Source organism: Pseudorasbora parva, chromosome 12 (assembly GCF_024679245.1).
Source record: "Pseudorasbora parva isolate DD20220531a chromosome 12, ASM2467924v1, whole genome shotgun sequence".
Lineage (NCBI taxonomy): Eukaryota > Metazoa > Chordata > Actinopteri > Cypriniformes > Gobionidae > Pseudorasbora > Pseudorasbora parva.
In genome coordinates this window covers 35638748-35660230 of record NC_090183.1, presented here as the reverse complement: position 1 = coordinate 35660230, position 21483 = coordinate 35638748, and the positions used below count along the sequence as shown (strand labels likewise).

At 35.1% G+C, this 21483-nt stretch overlaps 3 protein-coding genes across 4 annotated transcripts; 2 read left to right on the top strand and 1 right to left on the bottom strand.

Annotated features, from left to right (window-relative positions):
* Window positions 1-278: 278 nt before the first annotated feature.
* Window positions 279-7629, bottom strand: endou (endonuclease, polyU-specific). Its single transcript, XM_067458474.1, has 8 exons — window positions 7577-7629; window positions 6573-6660; window positions 3381-3537; window positions 3100-3299; window positions 2843-2956; window positions 2657-2763; window positions 2409-2551; window positions 279-498 (listed from the first exon to the last, which is right to left on the bottom strand). Exons 2-8 carry the CDS (start codon window positions 6628-6630, stop codon window positions 384-386), a joined length of 894 nt encoding a protein of 297 aa, XP_067314575.1. The 5' UTR covers window positions 6631-6660; window positions 7577-7629; the 3' UTR covers window positions 279-383.
* Window positions 7630-8453: 824 nt separating this feature from the next.
* On the top strand, window positions 8454-12261 carry tsfm (Ts translation elongation factor, mitochondrial). Its single transcript, XM_067458473.1, has 6 exons — window positions 8454-8598; window positions 8823-8975; window positions 9322-9450; window positions 10231-10347; window positions 10438-10519; window positions 11559-12261. Exons 1-6 carry the CDS (start codon window positions 8551-8553, stop codon window positions 11948-11950), a joined length of 921 nt encoding a protein of 306 aa, XP_067314574.1. The 5' UTR covers window positions 8454-8550; the 3' UTR covers window positions 11951-12261.
* Window positions 12262-13461: 1200 nt separating this feature from the next.
* On the top strand, window positions 13462-20960 carry myl6 (myosin, light chain 6, alkali, smooth muscle and non-muscle). Of its 2 annotated transcripts, XM_067460047.1 has the most exons (7): window positions 13462-13586; window positions 13882-13909; window positions 15780-15923; window positions 16382-16555; window positions 18574-18651; window positions 18746-18781; window positions 20563-20960. In XM_067460047.1, the coding sequence occupies exons 1-6, from the start codon at window positions 13584-13586 to the stop codon at window positions 18772-18774; spliced, it is 456 nt and encodes a 151-aa protein (XP_067316148.1). In that variant the 5' UTR covers window positions 13462-13583; the 3' UTR covers window positions 18775-18781; window positions 20563-20960. The 2 variants fall into 2 exon arrangements, with proteins under 2 accessions (XP_067316148.1, XP_067316147.1); XM_067460046.1 differs by lacking the exon at window positions 18746-18781.
* Window positions 20961-21483: the final 523 nt, after the last annotated feature.

Sequence of the window (21483 nt, the reverse complement as noted above, 5' to 3'; positions counted from 1 at the left end):
AGCTTCTCTATGCATTTCAAAAGGGAGGGATGAGCGTTAGGTGAATGCAATTCGTAACATCACCGCTAGATGGCACTAAAATTCACACTGCACATTTAAATGATAAATGATCAATTGAAACTTCAAATTTTGAAATCTAATTTAAAACGTAGAAAAAATTCTGTGACCTACAATTTATTGCTTAAATACTAAAAGATGTGTACAGTTTGGACAGTTGTATCTAGGGAGAAAGTGTAAGAATCTATTAGATCCTGACAAGAAGAAATACAAATACAGGGTGTTTTTCTGTTCCTGTTTTTTATTAGATTCAACATCAACCTCAAATATTCAAGTGAAGAATAAAGATTGGAGATGAGTTGTGTTGGTTTGTTGATGTCGGGTTATCAAGGCGTGGCAGGGTAAGCAGAGGCAATGTACTTCTTTCCATCCCCATAGCTGCTATTGTCCCATGTATAGGTCTGAATTCCCAGAGTCTGTCCTCCCAAACTCACATAACACCTGAGAATGGAGTCAAGCATTTCAGATGGTTAAGATGGATAAAATGTGTGTGTGTGTGTGTGTGTGTGTGTGTGTGTGTGTGTGTATATATATATAAATTTAGCATTTTTATTCTATATTTTATTTGTTATTAATAATAGTCATACATTACAATTTTAGAGAACAGGCCCATTTACACCAAGGATGATGTCTATAATTATGATAATGATACATATATAGTTCTAAATATAAAAGAGTCCTCACCACAACTATAACAATAATGGCACAGAAAAACGATATCTGGCAACCTTTTCAGAACTATTTTTTTCAGCAGAAAGATCAGAATCGATTCTGCTTTAAAGAGCTTGAGCATTTAAAGCGACAGACGCTATCTAGAATAAACAGGCTCTTCGTCGGTGTGGACGCTAATGGTTATTATAGTTCTCATTCTTGGTGTGAGCTGGCCTTAAAAGGATAGTTCAACCAAAAAAATGAAAAATTACCTCATGATTTACTCACCCTCAAGCCATCCTAGGTGTATATGACTTTCTTCTTTCAGACAAATAAATGTGGAGTTATATATTTTTTTAAAAGCCCTGGCTCTTCCAAGTTTAATAATGGCAGCCCAAAAAGTGTATCCATCTATTATAAAAGTAATCCATACGGCTCCAGGGCCCAGTTTTTCAAAAGTAATCCACTAGGATTTTGGATAACGGATTGGATCAAATCTTGAAAATGTGTTTTTCAAAAGAAAAAACGGATTACATAATCGGATTAGATCACGTAATCCAATCTGGGGTTTGATCCGGATCAAACCTTTCGTTTGGGTTTTTCAGAACTTTTTTGTAGGATTTGGATCACTTTGATCCCGAAAATATGGATTAAACTGATCCCATCAGAAGGGTGGATTCAGCGAGGATTTCATGCCCAAAATGTGATGAAAACTTTAAAAATGTATCAAATAATACTATATTTGGATCATGCAGTATCCTACAAGATATCCTATTTATTCATAAGGTTTTAATTGTATTTGTTCATCCGTCAGGCTAAAGTGATTAGGTAGGCTTTAGCGTATTCTGCCTTTCAGTATAGGTCTACGGCAAAGTAGAAAGAGTTTGGCCTCATAAAATAATCCCCCAAACAGCTGTCAAAACTGACCAAAAACAATACATTTTATTCTGTCACTAACTGATATATATATTCATCACAATCGAAAATATTTTTGTTTTTAGAATATGTATCAGTGATGCATGCAATGATTACAGAATAACCAAAAAATGCAAAGAATGGCAATCACTGATTTTTGTTTTGTTTAGTTTTTTTTAATTAAATGTGTGTTTTCATTTCAAATAAAAATAACCTTATATTGACCCCACACTGGCTATTCTACGTGTTGCTCTTTACATATCTATAGTTCTACATTGTGATTCTCTATCCTGTTTGAGCACTTGTTATCCAGATTTAGTGATCCTGAAAAGTTCCTATCCGGATCAGATTGATCCAATCCGATGTTGCTTTAAAAAACTGGCTCCAAAAGTAAGCTGGATTGCGTGATCACGGATCACAAAAAAAGGATTACTAAATCCGGATCAATTTTATCCAGATTAAACTTTTTTAAAAACCGGGCCCAGGGGTTTTATAAAGGTGGATTAGCCAGGACATTTTTTTATATAACTATATTATATATAGTTTAATTATCTGAAAGAAGAAAATCATATACACCTAGGATGGCTTGAGGGTGAGTAAATTATGGGATAATAAAAACATTTGTGTGAACTAACCCTAAGTCAATGATAATTTTGATGGGTATGTTATATATAGAATGGATATATACATTTGTATATGTAGGGCATTCTATAAACAAAAATAAGTTTTATTTGATGAATGGCTGGATGGATGAATGAAAGTGAATAGAGAGAACAACATCTCACTTCTTGCCAGGGCGGGTGATGTAGCAGAGACTGTAGATAGCCAGATCAAATTCAGGACTGCACCCAATAAAGGCAGAACCAACCTCTTTGTAATAGCCATCCCAACTAAATTGCATTCCTAATACGTCAGGATATGTAGTCCACTGAGAGAGAGGAGAAACATGACTTATAGATCAAACTTTTTTATACAAGTAGACATCCACACTTGAAATAATGTATTGTAATAATAACACTGATGAAGTACTCACAGGGCCATTAAAACTATGGCTGTAGTAATTCAGGAGTCCCTGTTTCTCAGTCAGATAAAACTGCAGCCAGTTGTGGAAACCAGACACCTTACCACCCTTAATTTCTCCTGTTGACACACTACATGTCAGCCAAAGCCATACAAAATGCAGTTTGGCAACCAATCACATGCTCATGTGCAGACTGACCGACAAAGACATGCTCAAACCCGCTGGAGTCCAGCTTGCCATTAGAACGAGAGTAAAGGCCGAACCACATCATCTTCAGATCCTGGATAAACTCGCTTTGTGATGAGTAAGCACCTGATTCATAACACAATAAAGTACAATACACTTTTGAACAATATTAAGCAAAAATATTTATTTGGCATTATTGTGATTGCAGCATTTTATCACTTTGAGGCAATTCACAAAGTCTCAAAAAAGTGTGTTGGTGTCACATATACCTTTAGAGTGGAGGAAATTGTAGAGCTCCCTGCCCACGTCAGTGTTCATGGTCTGTTGGAGGAAAGTGTCCTGCTCCTGCACTTCCTGTGAGGGCACATCCTCCACATCTCCTGTCACCCTTTTATAATTGTTCAGTAGATTCAGGAGCGCTTTATACGTGGGCTTGGAGAGCAAAGTGCTACTAACTTGCTTGAATAATCTAGAGAGAAAAAGAAAATTATAAGACACAATAACATGCATGCATGTGTGTGTATAGCCTATGTGGTTATGTGTGTCTTACGGGCGTGATGAGAGGTCACTCCCGGAGCCGGTCTCAGAAGAAGAGATCTGTGTCTGCGGTTCAATAACCAGCTCTGAGGCTGTGGCCTTGTTAGAGTCTAACTTATACAGAGTCTCAGACAAAGTCTTGATCTCGGCGTCAGTGACACTGACTAATGCTTGGGATATGAAATGGATACATAAAGAAAAGCGTTAGTGCCTGAGGAGCAAAGAAAGGCCTGACAAAGCCTAAGCAAACTAAAAGAATGAAGGGACGAATTAACATAATTACTGCAATTAAATTAAACAAACAATCACTGCAAGGGTGTTTTTTTTTTTTTTTTTTGTCATGTGACATCCGATTTCTATAAACTGAAAATCTTCAAGAACACAGGTAATCCCTCAAAGGTCTGAACCGGGTTAGTGTTCATCACATATATGTTTTTTTTGTTCTTGTTATTATGTGTGTATTAGTGCTGTCAAATTGCGATTAATCGCATCCAAAATAAAAGTTTTTTTTAAATATAATATACTGTATGTGTGTGTGTACTGTGTATAATTATTATGTATATAAACATAAGTGCATGTAATATTTTAGAAAAATGTGTTTATTTATATATATATATATATATATATATATATATAGAGAGAGAGAGAGAGAGAGAGAGAGAGAGAGAGAGAGAGAGAGAGAGAGAGAGAGAGAGAGAGAGAGAGAGTATACATGCAAATATTTCTTAAATATATAAGCATATCTATATTTATATACATAATAATTATACACAGAACACACACATATAATTTTGGATGCGATTAATCGATTTGACAGCACTCGTGTGCATCACACAAATGTGTGTAGTGCAGATTTGTGAATTAGACTTTATGAAAATACATAAACTAATTTGTTTTGTCTAAATATAGGCTAATTTTAATTGTTCTTTGTTACATATCTGAAACGGAATCCTTTTGTCTTTTTCAAGCTGTGGTGTTTAGTAGCCTACTTTTGAATGAATTCTGAGATGAACTAGGTGTGTGAAATTATAGCAGTAGACACAGCTGAGTTCCATGACACTTTTGGGATCCAAAATAAACAGGACTCATGGTCACACTGAGTATCTTATCACCAGGGTTCGGCTTGTTACTCAAAATGTTTTTGTGTGTGTGTGTGTGTGTGTGTGTGTTTTTATGCAAAAGAAGAACAACAAGTACATTAACAAAGAATTAAACAAAAACAAAAAAACGAGGGTTGCAAACAATAGGCTACTCCAAAAGCAAACTATGTATGACTTACACCATGAAAGTCTTACATGCATTATAATTAGTAGAGCTTCTTAATGAGTTTAAATACATACCAAAATCAAAAAGTAGGGAGTTTCCTTTGAAAACTTAGCCTGCATTTATGAATGTACAATTTAGCACAATAAAGCAGTAAATTAATAATAAAGAAGAAGGGTCTAAATTCAAAGAATAATTAAAAAAAAAAAAATGGGGGGGGGGGGGGGGGGTACAAAAGTTTGGATATAATTTTTTTTTTAAATTGCAAAATCAAACTAGAAGAATTTACAGTAATTACAGTCACAAAATAAGTAATTAATCGTCTCTACTGAAGGCAAACAGAGCAATTGGGTACTATTGTTAAATTTATAATTTATCAGATATCAATTATGGATCATTTTAACTTTATTAGATAAGAAGAATTTTTGTAGCCAAAGAAGCCAAAACTCTTCCCAATCTTTATTACTAAAAAATATGTTATTCCAAAAACTCACACAAGCAAGAAATTTGAGATCTATTAATAACTGAACGAATGTCTTTAAAAAAACTTTGGTCAACAAATAATTTAGTGTTGTCAAAGGGCTTCTCCATTTTTTTTTTTTTTTTTTGGCTTCTCCGTCTTCCGATGAATCTAGCTTAGCGACTGTGACAAAAAAAGTAACTAGTAACTAGCCATGTTTTTTTGTTTGTTGTTGTGGCAGTGTATGTTTACTGTAATATTACTTAAATTGTATTATAGGGCATTATAGGCCTACTAGTTACCAGGGAAAGTAGCCTAATATTGTTACTGTATTAGGCTACTGCACAACACAGCGTATCACAGCTAAACCCCTAATATTTAGAATTAAACCTTTCATTGTGCCTTTAACAAATAATCTGATTCGCTCCATGTAACTCCGATCACATGTTGGCTATGAATAAAAGCTGTTTTTTCATCAGTGTGTGTGATTCTCTGATTTGTGATTCTTTTGTGCCTTTTGTCTGATAGTATACTTTGTCTAACAAAGTATTTTGTTTTAACCACGGATGCACCGATACAAATATTTTGGCCAATATCGATAATTGATAATTCTTTACATTTGAAAGCGCTAACCGATATATATTGGCCGATGAATCTAAATCCAAATTTTTATATAATTTTTCAGAGCCTGATTAGAAAGACAAAAATTTCAGCATAAAAAAAATGTTCCAACAATCAAGCACATAATTATAATGTTCTCATTATTATTGTATGTAGCATATGACAGATTTGCACTGCATATGTTGCACTTGCCACTGTAAAAAATGTCAGTATAAAAATGTCTATAAGATTAAATGTGAGCATTTATTATAATATACCATTATGGTGGTTACGATACTAATATGGTGGTCAATATATCATGCATGCATCCCTAATGTACAACACCAGCTAATACAATGTTCTGTACTTTTAAATGTTTTTTTTTTTCATCCTATAGCAAACCTATTTGTTTTGTTTTAAATAATTTTTACAGAATTACTGATGTTAAAGCTCATGTTGACAAGCTGCAGCTGGCATTTTAAGTTGCAGTGACAGTCATTCAAGCCATCGTACTCGTAGAGCTCTCCACATTTTCCTTTACAGAAACTGAGCCTTGAAGATGGTTAGATATTTCAAACGCTGCATCATTAAAATGTTTAATCTACCCATTTTTAATTACATTTTATGTGAAGGAAAAGATCTACCACCCAAAAGAATTTTTTGATTTTTTTTTGTTTATCTCTCTTTTCCCCCCTTCTTTTTAACAACTCTTTAATTACAAAAAAATAAAAACATTCATCAAAAACATCTGAGAGAGAAATTCAATTTGCATTGGGATAATTGCTATGCTATAAAACAACAAAATATGCATGCACATATTTAGTTTAATAAGTTATGAATGTACAATCAGGATGGAAATTGTAGTTAGGCCAATGAACTTACCACTGTAGCCCTGAGAGATCAGGGTGATGGTGAGAAAGAGGATGAGGATGACCTTCATTGTAGACGTTAAACGATCCAGATGCACGAACTGCAGATTAAGACCCAATATGGTTTTTATACCAGCTCAGATAAATAAATCCTTAGGAACTCCTCCCATTCACCAAAATACTCTGTTGCGATAATAATCACTACAATAAGAAGACCAGATTAAAATGTGCTTTGAGCAAAAAGGTAATATTGGGAGTGGTGAGATGATAGGACCAGATGACTCCATTCCAAAATTTTGCTATATGAGCAAAAAGGTAATATTGGGAGTGGTGTTTTGATAGGACCAGATGACTCATTCCAAAAAAATGCTGAGCAAAATAGTAATATGGGAGTGGTGAGATGATAAAAAAGAGGAAGTTGATTTAAAAAGATAACAAACAAATAAATAAAATAAATGAATCTTTGTTTCTCCCCCCTTTTGTGTGTCAGTTGGTCCAAAATCTACGAGAACAGCAGAGATGTTAGTTGTCAGGGTCCAGGAACTATAGACGTGAAAATCATGAATTTAGCATTAATATAGGATTTGATAAAACTGTTGCTATATTTCTTGAAATCATGGTCTGCCTCCATTTGGCAAGAAAGTGTTCTTGGCTAGAATGTGTTTCATAATATGTGTCCATAGCCTGATGAGTGGGCAAAAAGTCAGCAAGACCAGGTGTTTCTATTCACACTGCAATCAAATACTTGACAAAAAAGTTTTTCGCCTTCTTGTGTCCTCACTTTCAATTAATCACATTTATATAGATAACAATAATGTGATTTTACAACCTCAAATCCTGAAAAGTTGGGACATTTTGTAAAATGCAATGATATAAAATCAAGAATCTGTGATTTGTTGAGTCTCCTTCAGCGTTATTTGAAAGCGACATAAGTAAGAAAATATTTTGAGTGTTTTCACTGAACAACTTAATGGGATAGTTCTCCCAAAAAGGAAAATGTTGTCATCACTTACTCACCCTTAAGTTGTTCCAAACCTGTACGAGTTTCTTTCTTCCGTTGAACAGACAGGTACATATTTTGAAGAATGCTGGTAATCAAACAGTTGATGACCTTTGAGCCCTCAGATAGCATTGCATGAGAAACCATCATCACATGGGCTTGGGAGTACTTTGGAAAACCATTGTTACTTAACACATTTTGTGCTGCATCAAGGAATGCTACGAATCTCGGTTAGGCAAGGAGAAACTAAAGGGCTGGGTAAATTTAGGACAGAACACATGTTGGATTAATTTTACCCAGCAAATTGGGTTGTTCATTTAACCCAGGATAATCGTTGATTCATTTTGACTATAATACTAACGTTTTTAACAATACTAGCTTTATATAAGATCTTACAAACAAATAAACAGTTTTTTTTTTTTTTGGTTATTTGGTATTCCCAATTTTTATTTATTTAGTATTAGGACCCACTTTATATTAGGTGTCCAGGCTATATATAAAATATAGCATTTGATACAATGCACTTATTGTACGTTATACATTGTACTTACATTAAAAAAAAATTGCCTCTGTACATCTGTAATTAATGTCTGTAGTTACATGCATAATTACACTGTTGACACATCCCTTACAACTAACCCTTCCCTTAAACTTACCCCAAACACCACACCTGTCCCAAACTTTACCCGTATCCCACCTCAATCAACAAAATTGTTTTGCAATACAATATGAACATGTTAAGTACTATGTACTTATTTTTTTGATGTAAGTAGATAGTAGTTAAGGCCACCTAATATAAAGTGAGACCAGTTTTCCAATTTAGTCTCACTCAGTGCAACTCCTGTGCTTTAGATGGCGCTATACATGTGAGCCCGAATTCTCTTCTATGAGTGAATGACCTTTCTCTCTCTCTGTAGAAAGCGTGTTTCAATGACATGATCCCAGTTACTGATGTAAGGAAGCTTGTGTTAATTCTGAGGAAGATATAGAAATGGCTTTTTATTCTTTATTTCGATCTGTCAGGACTGAAGTAGTCAAGGTGGGCTTAAGCATTTTAACCTTTTAATGCCTTTGACTTGATGCGTTAGAAGGTGATCTGTTCAATCATGCCAGTCTGGTATAATAATGGTATAATGGTATAAAAACATTTTTAGCTTGTTTTTTAAATAATAGATAACAGTATTTGTAAAGCGGTTTCATTCGGCTGTGTATTGTCCTGTTGCATTATTTAATCACGCGCAATATTAATAATGTTATTCATAGGGATGCCTCACACAGCATGTCCAGTCTCTCTACACCAGCAGCCCCAGTTTAGCAGCGGATAAAGCACTTCTCCTGAAATTGCGCAAATCCACGGGCTACACCTTCATCAACTGCAAAAAGGCACTTGAGAGATTCAACAATGACATTACACAGGTGCGGTCCAGGGCTGTGAATGGAAAGGATCATTCAAGTCACCCTATGAAACCCAACAAATACAAGAGAATCCCTTTTACATTATATTAACGTGTTAAAACCAGAATATTTTCTGAAGTAAACATAAGGGAGATCTTTGAATAATTCACTACTTTGATAACTTAAAACAAGCCAAGCACATAAACTCACATCCTGGTAGTTGTTGTCATCTTTGTTTATATAATGTAATTATATTATTTAAATGTGTTTGACACAGGGGTGTGCATTATACTGTTTCATAGGGTGTGCATCCACAAGTTTTTCAAACTGTGAACTAATTATGACTTGTAAAATTTGATGTTTGCAGGCAGAAAGCTGGCTGCATGAACAAGCACAAAAGGAGGGCTGGAGCAAAGCAAGCAAACTGGAAGGTCGGAAAGCCAAGGAGGGGCTGATTGGTCTCATTAAGGGTGACAATGCAGCCGTCATGGTTGAGGTAAACATTAACGTGCCAGTCTTGAAACACAACGTGTAATTTGTGCTGCGTCCCAATTCGCCTACTTGTAGCAGAAGAGTAGGCGAGCTTTGGCACATACTGCTTCGTCATCTTTAATGGACAGCTCTGTAATTAAAGGATGCATTAGTTACATGCATCCTTTTGATGCATGTGAACTACCCTGTCAATCATCTTGACACAACTCCTCCACATTCAATCTAATTTCATTTCCTACTGTAACCGGGAGAAATGCAGTCTTCTTTCATGCAAACACTTTCCTTGACTATAATGATGCATTTAAATGGTAATGGCTAAACATATCATTACAAAAGTTCATAATGATGCTGCAGATGAAATATAACATGGATAACATTGAATAAACATATTTTCGTCAGGTTAAATACTGATAAATAATCAGATAGAGGTGTTGGAGTGAATCTCTAAATTAACCGCCGGACTTGCACATTTGTCTGTTTTTTTTTTTTAAACCCTTTTTACTCATGTTTGTAATTCTAATAGAATCCTCATCCATTGCGCAATGGGTTGTGGGCAATATTAGCCGTTAGAGTATGCATCGATCTGCACTTTGGATTCTGACCTGAAATAGTAGACCATCCGGGTATCTTTGTAGTACTAATTTCAACATACTATGGTTTGGGACGTACTAATTCTATTTTTGAATACTACTTAGGATGTATAGTATGCAAATTGGGACGCTCCATTGGTCTCAAATATGATGTGGTGTATAAATGAATGAACTAATGTTTATTTTATTTTCAGGTGAACTGTGAGACAGATTTTGTGGCGAGAAATGAGAAATTTCAGCAGTTGGTGAAGGATGTTGCATTTTCAATAATGGCTCATCTCAACAGCAAAAAGCAGACAGGGTATATTAAGGTACAAGCCCTTCCTTTGCATTTCCAGAAATGTGCATTTCTACCACACACCTTCTGCGATCTCTGAATGCTGGTCTTTTCTTTGGTTCAGAGTGTACTGTCTTCTGAGGACATTTCTAAGCTCCACATTCCTGAGGGACCCTCACTGGCAGATCAGGTAGCCTTGACTATAGGTGAGAATAAACTTTTAACATTATATTAACTTTAGCATAACCTTTTAAAACCAGGTTATCTGTAAATTCTTGCTCCTTTGAGTAACCCTGAAGAGTACGAGAGACACTTAAGCCACAATTAAAAATGTATTTTAGACAATACTGTTTAAAGTTTGGGGTCATTAAGATTATTATTTTTTCATTAAATGAATCAAAAGTTACTATAAAGACATTTTCCAGTATTTCAAAACTGTTTCAAATATCTGCTGGAACTCATAACTGTTTCAAATAAATGCTGTTCTTTATGGAAGCTTGTTTCCACCACAGAATAAAACATTTTGAAAGATAATTGTTACTTTTTATCTCACAATTGTGAGTTTACATCTAGCAATTATGACTTTTTTTCTCAGAATTGCGATTGTATAAACTCACAATTGCAAATGATAAATTCAGAATTGTGAGATATAAAACCACAATTGGAACTTTATATCTCTGAATTGTGAAAAATAAAGTCACAATTACCTTTTAAATTATTTTATTGGGTTGAAAACATGCTTCCATTTTTCTCTCTGTTCATCAACGAATCCTAAAAAACTATTAAGCAGCACAACAGCTGTGATGATAATAAGAAATATTTCTTGAGCATCAAATCATCATATTAGAATGATTTCTAAAGGATAATGTGGCACTTAAGACTGGAAAAATGATGCTGAAAAAGCTTTGCTATCACAGGAATTAAATGGATTTTAAATTGATAAAATATAATATATACTTTTTAAATGTAATATTTCACAATGTCATTTTTGTATTTTGATCAAATCAATGCAGTCTTGGTGAGAATAAAATACTTCTTTCAAAACATTAAAAAATCTGATTCCAAACGTTTAAACTGTAGTATATTTATATATACAGTACAAGAAATTATATATTTACATGATGTTATTGTCTTCACAAAATAATTTAAATATGTGAACATTTCCAACACACTATTTGTCTACCTTTCACTTCCTAATAATTAAGTACAATAATTAAAATAACTATTATCTTTTTTCCCCTTCAGGGCGATTAGGTGAGAATATTGGCATGCGGCGAGCCGTATCTCTTGTTGTTCCCTCTGATTGGCATATTGGCTCATATGTTCATGGAACAGTCCCTGGGCAGGTTGGCATTGATATGGGGCGCTATGGATCGCTTGTCGTGTTTCAAGGTGGACCTAAAGAAGGGACAGACACATTGGGAAGGAAGCTGGGGCAACATATAGTGGGTGAAGCACCTGTTTCTCTTGGCAACATGGACGATATACCATGTGGTGAATCTGAGACGAGACTTTTGCCCCAGACCTTCCTCCCAGATCCCAAATACACAGTGGGACAGTATTTGATTTCACAGGATGCACGTGTGCTAGACTTCATACGTTTCAAGTGTGGAGAGAGCACCAGTCAGGAGGAGTGAGCAGTTTGAATAAGAAATTAAAAGGCTTGTAAAAATATAAATAATATATTTTTATTGGATACACCAATAAAATGTATGTATCATCAGCTTAGAACCATATTTTCAGCTAAATGTATCTTTTTTTCCAGGCCATATTAAAAATGTTAGTTTATTCATGAATGAAAGAAAATGAAATGCAAAGTGGTCTAATAGTCATTTGACACTGACATGTTCCTGGTAAAACAAAGTAACTAAAATAACTAGATTGACTCAGATGGGTGAATTACACATCTGTGCTGGATGTGTGCAACCACAAAAAATGTAATTTTACAATCTAAAAATGCTGATGTCATAATGTCATAGCTTTTTATATATATATATATATATATATATATATATATATATATATATATATATATATATATATATATATATATATATATATATATATATATTTTTTTTATTTTTTTTATTTATTTTTTTATTTTTATTTTTTAATAGTATGAGCACTTAATAAATTAAGCAATTGATGTGTGAAGGTGTCTGTGTAGTTTACAGCCACCTACTGATGAGGATAATTCAGTCTTTTACATCCATATGTGCCAATGTCCAGGATCTTTAGTGCCATCTAATGGAGGGCAGGAAAAATGTGATTTTTGTTGTTGTCTGGCTATCACCAGACCAAGCTCAATTTAAGATTGAACATTGGTCTGTGGAGTCTGCTCTGTATTTTCTACGGCACACGAGGCGTGATCAACAAGCATAATTCAAATGACTCTGTATGCAATTGTATGGTCCTTCAACCAATCAGACTACAAGAGGTGTGATCAACAGTCAATAGAGTTGCTTCTCTATCTGTCATCGTGATCGCTTGGCATGTATCACATCAAACCAAGCAAACTTTTTTTTATAATTTGTTCTCAAATTGTTAAAAAGTAACATCAGCTTTGCTTGACTATGTGTATTTAGTTTGTATTAGCTTTAACTGAAGTCAAATCTGTACAGTCAAATGTCTTGCTTTTGACTACGGGTAAATCTCCAGTTGTCACTGATGATTGTTGTTTGGACTTTTCTGGTTTACAATCCGCCATCAAAATTATACGTTTCATTATTCTAGCTGCTGTGAGAAAAGGCTATAAATGATCCGCCACCTGCAGTATCCTCACATGCCATACTACTAGCCGAAAACTACTTTTTGTATACAGACATAACAATGACGCAAAGACATCCACCAGTACCACTCAAATTAAAACACATTAGCGTACCGTTGTGAATTGGGCTAAGGTAAGGAGATAAAACACTGGCTGGTTTTGTACTTGCTCAAAATTAGATTTTGGATCATTTCTTTTACCAAAAAAAGTTACAGACTGCAGCTTTAAATGAGATTTTCATCAACCCCTGTAGTTTCCTCGCGAACCCCAGTATTACGGTATTCAAGGTTTTTCAACTGCGCATATAATACTGACATGCCGGTAATGACAGTAGAGGGAAACCAGCGCCCGCACTATTTGATTGGCCAATTCAGCTTGAATCAAGTTGATATGACATCATCGTGAATATAGCGGTGTCACAGAGTGCGTGCGTGCGCCCATACTGTAATTCACACAGCGCTCATACTGACGCTCCCTCCGCTCCATCCTCAACCACTGCAGTCATGGTAAGTCCAATATTAAAGCCAGCCATCTCTCATTTTCACTATAATACAGGTAACGCCTTTTAGGCACACAGTCGGTAGGTGACCGTTAAACAGAATAGATCGCATTAGGTTTATTAAGCCACCAAGCTCTACTGTCAGGCCATTACCTCACGCATTTAATGCACACATGTGTCTTGGTTTGCTCTGAGGGTTTTGTTTTTTAGGGAGAATTTCTATATCCTTTATTGTAAGAGCATTGCATTTTCGTTGTTAATGCTGATCTTCTCTATTGCCCTCCTCATCCTGGTATGGACAGTCTGACTTCACAGAGGACCAGATTTGTGGTGAGTGATATATGTTGACTACGTAATTCAATTGTGATTATATGAATTCGTCGAGGATATAGTTGCGTTTGTGTTGCTGGTTAATGCGAAATAATAGCGTAGGCCTGCACATCATGCAGCTTACACTGGCTGACAGATGTGCAGTAATGCTTAGCAAATTAGACACATTATGTCATGTACAGACTGATGTGCAGTAATGTTACCTAATATCCATTGTTACAGAAAATTCGTTTTGAGGTTTCTTTTATATATCAATTTCTGGTGCTACATTTCTGAGGTTACAGTAGACAGCTTTTTAGATGCGGCGCTTTTGAAGTACCGGAAGCTGCTGCTGCTGTGGAATGTGTAGCTAGAGATGCTACGTATACACATCATAAAATGCATTAGATGTGAATTCAAGAAAATTATAATAATGTGATCTGCTGAATTTCAGCTAGCTGAGGTGGCATGATATCGTGACCTATGTTTTTAATAAGTCGTACTCATAGCTACAGCACAAAGCACCAGGTTAAACGTTTTTAATTATCACGGGCGAGTGCTGCGAATTTGATTCACATCAGTGACTCGAATCTTTTGAATCAGGTCACTGAAAAGATTCATCCACTGACTCGTTCAGTGACCCGTTTGGAGGTTACATCGTTACGCCTGTACTGTAGATAGATATTTTAACATCATGTTATCTTTGGTAGGTCTACAAGTATGTGGGGACAAGTGTCTTTTGTGTTATGAATAAGTCATTTAATCATTCACCCTACTAATTCGTAAATCGCGATGAAACTAAAATTGTGATGTGCATCTAAATGTAACGGATTGTCGTTGGATGCATCGGCTGTTTATTGGATTTTAGGACGTGGGCTTTGTGCTCAAAAAGTAGAGGTAGATGAAAATATAATGGTAAATTAGGCTGTTTTTTTGTTTGTCTGGTTAACTGAGTCTCCAAAATATATTGATAAAAATTCTATACAATTCTTTTTGGTCATTAAAGCTAACTGAAAATTAAAACTTTTTAACTGTTGTCTTTTATTTATTTATTTGTATATTTGCAATGCTAACCCCATGTATTACTATAGTGTATGTATAGCCTTGGATGAAAAAAAGATAGTTATGATATTTTTATTAAACATTACTTAAAAAAAAGCATGGATGAATCATTCACAATAAGATCAGTTAACATGCATGTTGAAATTAGATTGGTTAAAATGGCATTTTATGCTTACTTCATTATAAACTGCTATGCATGAATTTTATCAAGCTATAGAAAATTTTTTAACCTAACTGAATGAAAAAATTAAATAACATTCATATGTCACTGTAACAAAAATCTAAAGCCACTTTAAAACATTTGTGAGGTCTATTATGTAGTATTCTACCTTGTTTATTACAAAACTTCACACATTAGGGTACATAGTAGTGCATAATGTCAGTGCAAAGTGTATAGTGTCATTTGGGACACAACTAATATTCCTGTTGATGTAGTGCTGCGATCTCTCTTCTGCCCATATATGGTTAATCACAGAGTGTGTGTGTGAAGTTTGACTCAGGCCAGCCGGGAAGTGTTGCATTCCTGTAAACTGCTCTGCCAAGCATTATGATAGCGATCTCAACCTCAAGCAAGACCAAGAAGCCTAATCATTTTAGATCAGAATTTGCTTGTTGCTTTAGATTAGAATAACATTGGCCTGGTTTCACAAACAGGGGTTAGATTAAGATAGAATTAGGCCTTTGTTCAATTATGACATTTAAGTAGCTTAAACATGAACATAACATTTTAAGATATGCAGGAGCAAGTTGCTTTCAGTTAAAACAGCTCAATATGAGACAAGGTGTAAGTCTGATGCATTTTCTTGCTCTCTTGCTCTTTTGCTAACAGAGTTTAAGGAGGCCTTCCTCCTGTTTGACCGAACAGGAGATGGGAAGATCATGTACAATCAGTGTGGGGATGTGATGCGTGCGCTGGGGCAGAACCCTGTCAATGCAGAGGTCCTTAAAGTCCTGGGGAACCCCAGTAATGAAGGTCAGACCATTCTTTTTCTGCAGTGTCCTGTGTTATTTGTTAAAAAAATGAATTTCTTTTAGTACAATAAATTGTTAAAGGTTGTTGATAGAAGCGAGATTGAATCATGCCAATTGTATTGGCTAAAAATAGCAATGTTTAAAAGCCCTGCCTTGTTCATTTAAAAGGATGGTTCACTCAAAAAGGAAAACTCTGTCATCATTTACTCACCCTCATGTTGTACACTTCCCCTGATCAATAAGCTATACTTTTCCTATTCTTTCAGCTTTCAGACATAGCAATCTATCTCCTTTAATCAGTCTAAAATGCAATCAGGACAACTTCAGCAGACCCACTGAATGAATCTACTTATGTTTTTATTATTAATCATTATTAAGTGATGTTCTAGCTTAATCCTCAGTGTGTTAAGATGTTGGTGTGAATACAAATAAGAGTGATTGTAATGTGCTTTTTCTCAGATATGAATATGAAGATGCTGGACTTTGAGCAGTTCTTACCCATGCTGCAGGCCATCGCTAAGAACAAGGATCAGGGCTCCTTTGAGGACTTTGTGGAGGGGCTGCGGGTGTTTGACAAAGAGGGAAATGGAACGGTGATGGGCGCTGAGCTGCGACATGTCCTCACGACGCTGGGTAAAGAGTCAAGGCCTCTTTTAAACCGATATTCAACAGAATATAATCTGTCTTCGATTACTTCTAGGTTTCTTCCTCTTAGAACACGTCTTAGGGTGTTTTTCTCTGCTCCTTTGAACAGTTCACTGAGTTCTCTTGATATTTATTTTGGAAATCTGAACTAAAATAAAGTACTTATGAATGTTTGACAAGAACCGTGTGCTTGGTATAGAGAGAGTGAAAGTAGTGCTGCAACAAATAAGAGATGTTGTTAGCGATCAGTAAGGTTGTTAAAGGAATAGAAGTCTTTCATTGAGGTTTTTTTTGTGTTTTTACCTGAAAAATACCACTTTTAAGTAAATAATCTTTATGGACAAGATATTATGATGCCATTGTTGTCAGATTTTGTAAAATTTGAAGTTGTATTTGGCTTTTACCCTGGTGAAAAATAAGTACAGTTTAGCATACTTAAGGCTATTTAGAGAAAATTTTATGGAAATAATAAACTTTAAAATAATTAAATGTAATGTTTTTGGACAGTAACGTTAATTGCAACTAAATGCAATTTATATTCAGTGCAGCTGAACTTTAGAGTGCTTCATTTGTTATTGTCTTTGAAATATGATTGAAGTGTCCTGCTGAATGTTCTGACAAACATTTATTGTAAACTAAAATATACTTTATCTTATTGATTTTGTTGAAACTTGTTTATAATTTATTTAAAGGGTTACTTCAGTGATTCAGCATTAAGCTTTGTATTTAAACTGTGTCATTAATGTAGTAGAAATGTGAAAATATTTTTGAATTTGGTGCCTTCTAGAAAAGCAAGAACATGTATTTTTGGCTCATGTGGATGAAAGACAACAACTCCCAGAATGCACTTGCTTTGCTGCCCTACAAAGCCACTCCCAAAGCCACCGTTACTGGATTACTGGTTCACTTTGCCACCGCGGCACTGTCCCTTTCGTTTTTCATTTAGTTCAGTTAGAGAAGAGACACTACAATTAAAATGTGAGTAGTAATGTGAGTGAGATGTGCGGTCCCGGCACAAACGCAGCAGTAGTCAAATTACATTCATCACTAGAGCTGAGGTAAGCGCGGGCACGGCATGCATTCACAACTCGTTTTCAGTTCATGCCTTTGGAAGCTTAACTTTCATAGGAATGAATTGGAAAAGTTGCAAAATTATAATATTTGCGTCATTTTCCCAGAAATAAAGTACATAAATATCTCGTCTCTCTCATAGGGATATAAGGGGTTGAAGCACGATCATTCGAATATACTCCAGGGTTTCTACTGATGATAAATCGCTGAAGTAACCCTTTAAATATATGTGTAATTATTAAACATTTGTAATGATTTGCAATGTAGTGCTTTTGAAATATTAAAGGCAATATTGAACTTACTAGAGTTAAAAATGTTATTCAAGTAGTTTACAAGTGCTTTTGTATGTTAATCGACACATCGAAATAAATACTTCTATAAAGCACAACAAAATTACATTACAAAGTGCACTTAAAGTCACTAGTATGAAGTAAAAATAATGGATAATTTTTATTTTTATGGAATATTGCAGTATTTATTATAATGCATCGCACACGCACGCACACACACACGAGCAAACCAAAAGGATCCAATCAGTTCCCATTGGACAAATCAATCCCGCCCTACTTTCTTTTTCAAGAAGCCGTTTCATGTGGATTTTAAGTGTGTTAAGAAACTGTCATGAATGTGTACTCTCATTATGTAGACTAAGTGGCCATTTATTTAATTATGATTATTATATTATTTGTAATATAATTATATTAAGTAATATATTTTGAAATAAAATACATAGGCATTTTGAATCATAAAATCAGATTTATATTGATTGATACTGTTTGTTGTTGGAGATAATATCAGTCCTTCCAATCAAAGCAATTGACTGCCAACAAAGCACTACAAGCACACCTCGTAAAGAATGACATTCTGTAAAACATAGGCTGAAATATATTTTTGAGGAGAATTTGATGCATTTTCATGCCCGTGTTTTACGATAGGTGAGAAGATGACAGAGGAGGAAGTGGAGACGCTCTTGGCAGGACATGAGGATGCTAATGGCTGCATCAATTATGAAGGTACAACAATCATATAAGGGTCTTTTTTGTTCTCTGAGCATCAAGACCGCGGTGAAAGTGTCAGTGTTTAATCCATTTGCTTTTCTTCTGACAGCGATTGTGCGCCACATTATGGCTGGTTGAGGAGAGGGTACGGATGGTCCTCAGTTTGTTTTTACACGTTCTTCTCTCCTGCAGCTCCCTCTCTACTCCGTCCCCTGGCTTTTGCCTAGCATGTAGCATTTCTGCATGTGCATAAAGTAGGCATCTCTTGACTCCCACTGTTGCCATGGTGATGCTGTGCCAGCGCTAACAGAGTTTGCTGGTCACCCTTATGCCCATTTCCCCCAAACCAGTCATTCCTCTTTATTCTGAAATGCTGTGTTCCAACTTTAATATTGTATTTTCAAACCCCCTTTGCTTGCACTACTTCTAATAGGCCACATTCACACTGCAGCTAAATACAGTTGTCATTGTACTTTCTGAGCGCACTGCCGAGTTTGGTGCTTTTTTAGTACCAGTCAAAAGTTTGGAATAATTCAGATGTTTTATGTTTTTGAAATAATACTCTCCAAGGCTGAATTTATTTGATCAAAACTAGTAATATTGTGAAATATTGCATTAAAAAGCTTTTCTATTTTAACATTTTAAAATGTAATTTATTCATGTGATGCCAAAGCTGAATTTTGAGTAGCATTGCTCCAGTCTTCAGTGTCACATGATCCTTCAGAAATTGTTCTAATATACTGATTTGGTGCTCAAAAACATTTCTTATTCAAATCAATGTTGAAAACAGTGCTTCATTTTTGTGCGGATTCTTTGAACAAAAGAACATTCAGAACAACAGCATTTATTTGAAATAGAAATCTTTTGTAACATTATAAATGTCTTTACTGCCATTTTGACCAAAGTAATGCTTCCTTGCTGAATAAAAGCATTCATTAATTAATTTTCTTTTTTTATTTAAATCTTACCTCAAACCTTTTAATAGTAGTTTATCACAGTTTCCACAAAATATGAAGCAGTAAAACAGCAGTTTGTAACATTGATGATATGAAATGCTACTTGGGCAACAAATCAGCATATTAGAGTGATTTCTGAAGGGTCATGTGACACTGAAGACTAGAGTAATGATGCTGAAATTTCAGCTTTGCTATCACAGGAATACATTACATTTTAAAATATATTAGAATAGAAAACAGCCGTTTTAAATTGTAATAATATTTCACAATATAACTGCATTATTTATAATCAAATAAAAATGCAACCTTTGTGAGCAGAAGAGATTTCTTTGAAAAACAATAAATCTTAATTACTCCAAACTTTAGATCGGTATTGAGTGATAACTGTTTTTAAATGTGTTTGTCACTCCTAAATCTCTGCAGTGTGTACGCAGACATACAGTACATAGAAGCTGAATGTATTGGTAAATAAAAATGACTATCAGTATCATATTCAAAGGCTAAAACAGTCCCAGTGGATTCAGATGGGTCCTTTATAGAATATCCTACTCTCTGGTAGGAACATCTGCTGTTACCGAAGAAGGCTTTGTAAGGAGATGTATTGTTCTAGTTTGTCATATTGCTGTTTCTGCTTTCTCTCTGTTCTGTACTTGTGTTTTTATCTGTTCTCGTTATGCCTTTATAAGGTATGCTAACTCATTCTAATTTCTTTTAGGCCTGGACAATCTCTCTTCCTCCCCTTTCTTTTAAAGCATCCTGAGGCTTCTGTATTTCACCCCTTATTGTTGCAGGGAAATGTAGTTTGTCTCTGAACAACATTCTCTGTGATCTTTGACTGTGTATGGCTCTAGAAGTATCTAGAACTCCATGTGTGGTGTCCATGGCAACATTTGCTGATCTAGTGGGTTTGAATTTTGTTGGATCACTGCCTCATATTTCTTCTTCTTTTTTCTCTTTCTCTCTTCTACAGAACTCGTAAGGATGGTCATGAGCGGTTGAAGAATTCAAACACGTTTTTTTTGTCAGTCAGGCCCCCCATTTATGTGATTTCTTCATTTCCATTTGAGCTTTTTCAATTATTTGTTCTTTATTTTTTCCTTAAGTGCCTTTTATCATGTTTCTGGAGAATTATAGCTCATTTCATTCCAAAAACTTCCATTGGTGTTCATAGGTTTGCTTGAATACCTTCCTTTCAGCCCTTGCATTCTTTCCACTGCTAATTGTATTCAGCCTCTGTTTGTCTTAAACTGTGAGGGACATTTTGATAGGCTCTTATTGCAGTTTTTTTTAAATTAACATGTTATCTAAATGTCTGTAAGTCATTTGACATCCCTCTTTATTGTTCATCATAATAAATATTCAGAATCATCTTTGGTCTGGTTGATTTCTCATAGTCAGAGTTGTGAGTGGGGGTGTATGTGTGGGTTGCCTTGTAGGGCATCGTTGCACCAACCACTCCATTTTAGTACAGATATTAATTAAAGCAACAGACTTCTCTCTCCCAATAAACATGATACAAGACTATACCAAATTAGGTGAAGGTGAACGTGGCTGAGAACATAAAGCTGCCAGGCCTACATGTTTTAGTGGCCCTGTGTTTACCTTAAAAGATAAGATGACTTACTAAACAAAACCTAAAGGACTGTTTAGACTTTTTTGACATGTATAAAAATAACTGCGTTCTTTAGCTGCATATGTTAGCAAATGTGAGGAAGCACGCGAACGGAAATAAACGTGTGATGTGTGGCTGTTGCGTCACGTCACGTTCCGTTTTCTCATTCAGTTAAAGTCAGCATGAAATCAATATTTATATTGCAGTGATTATTATAAATAATTTATCTGTGTATATTATTATTATTTTAAATTCATGTGCTCGTTCCCACCAAGAACG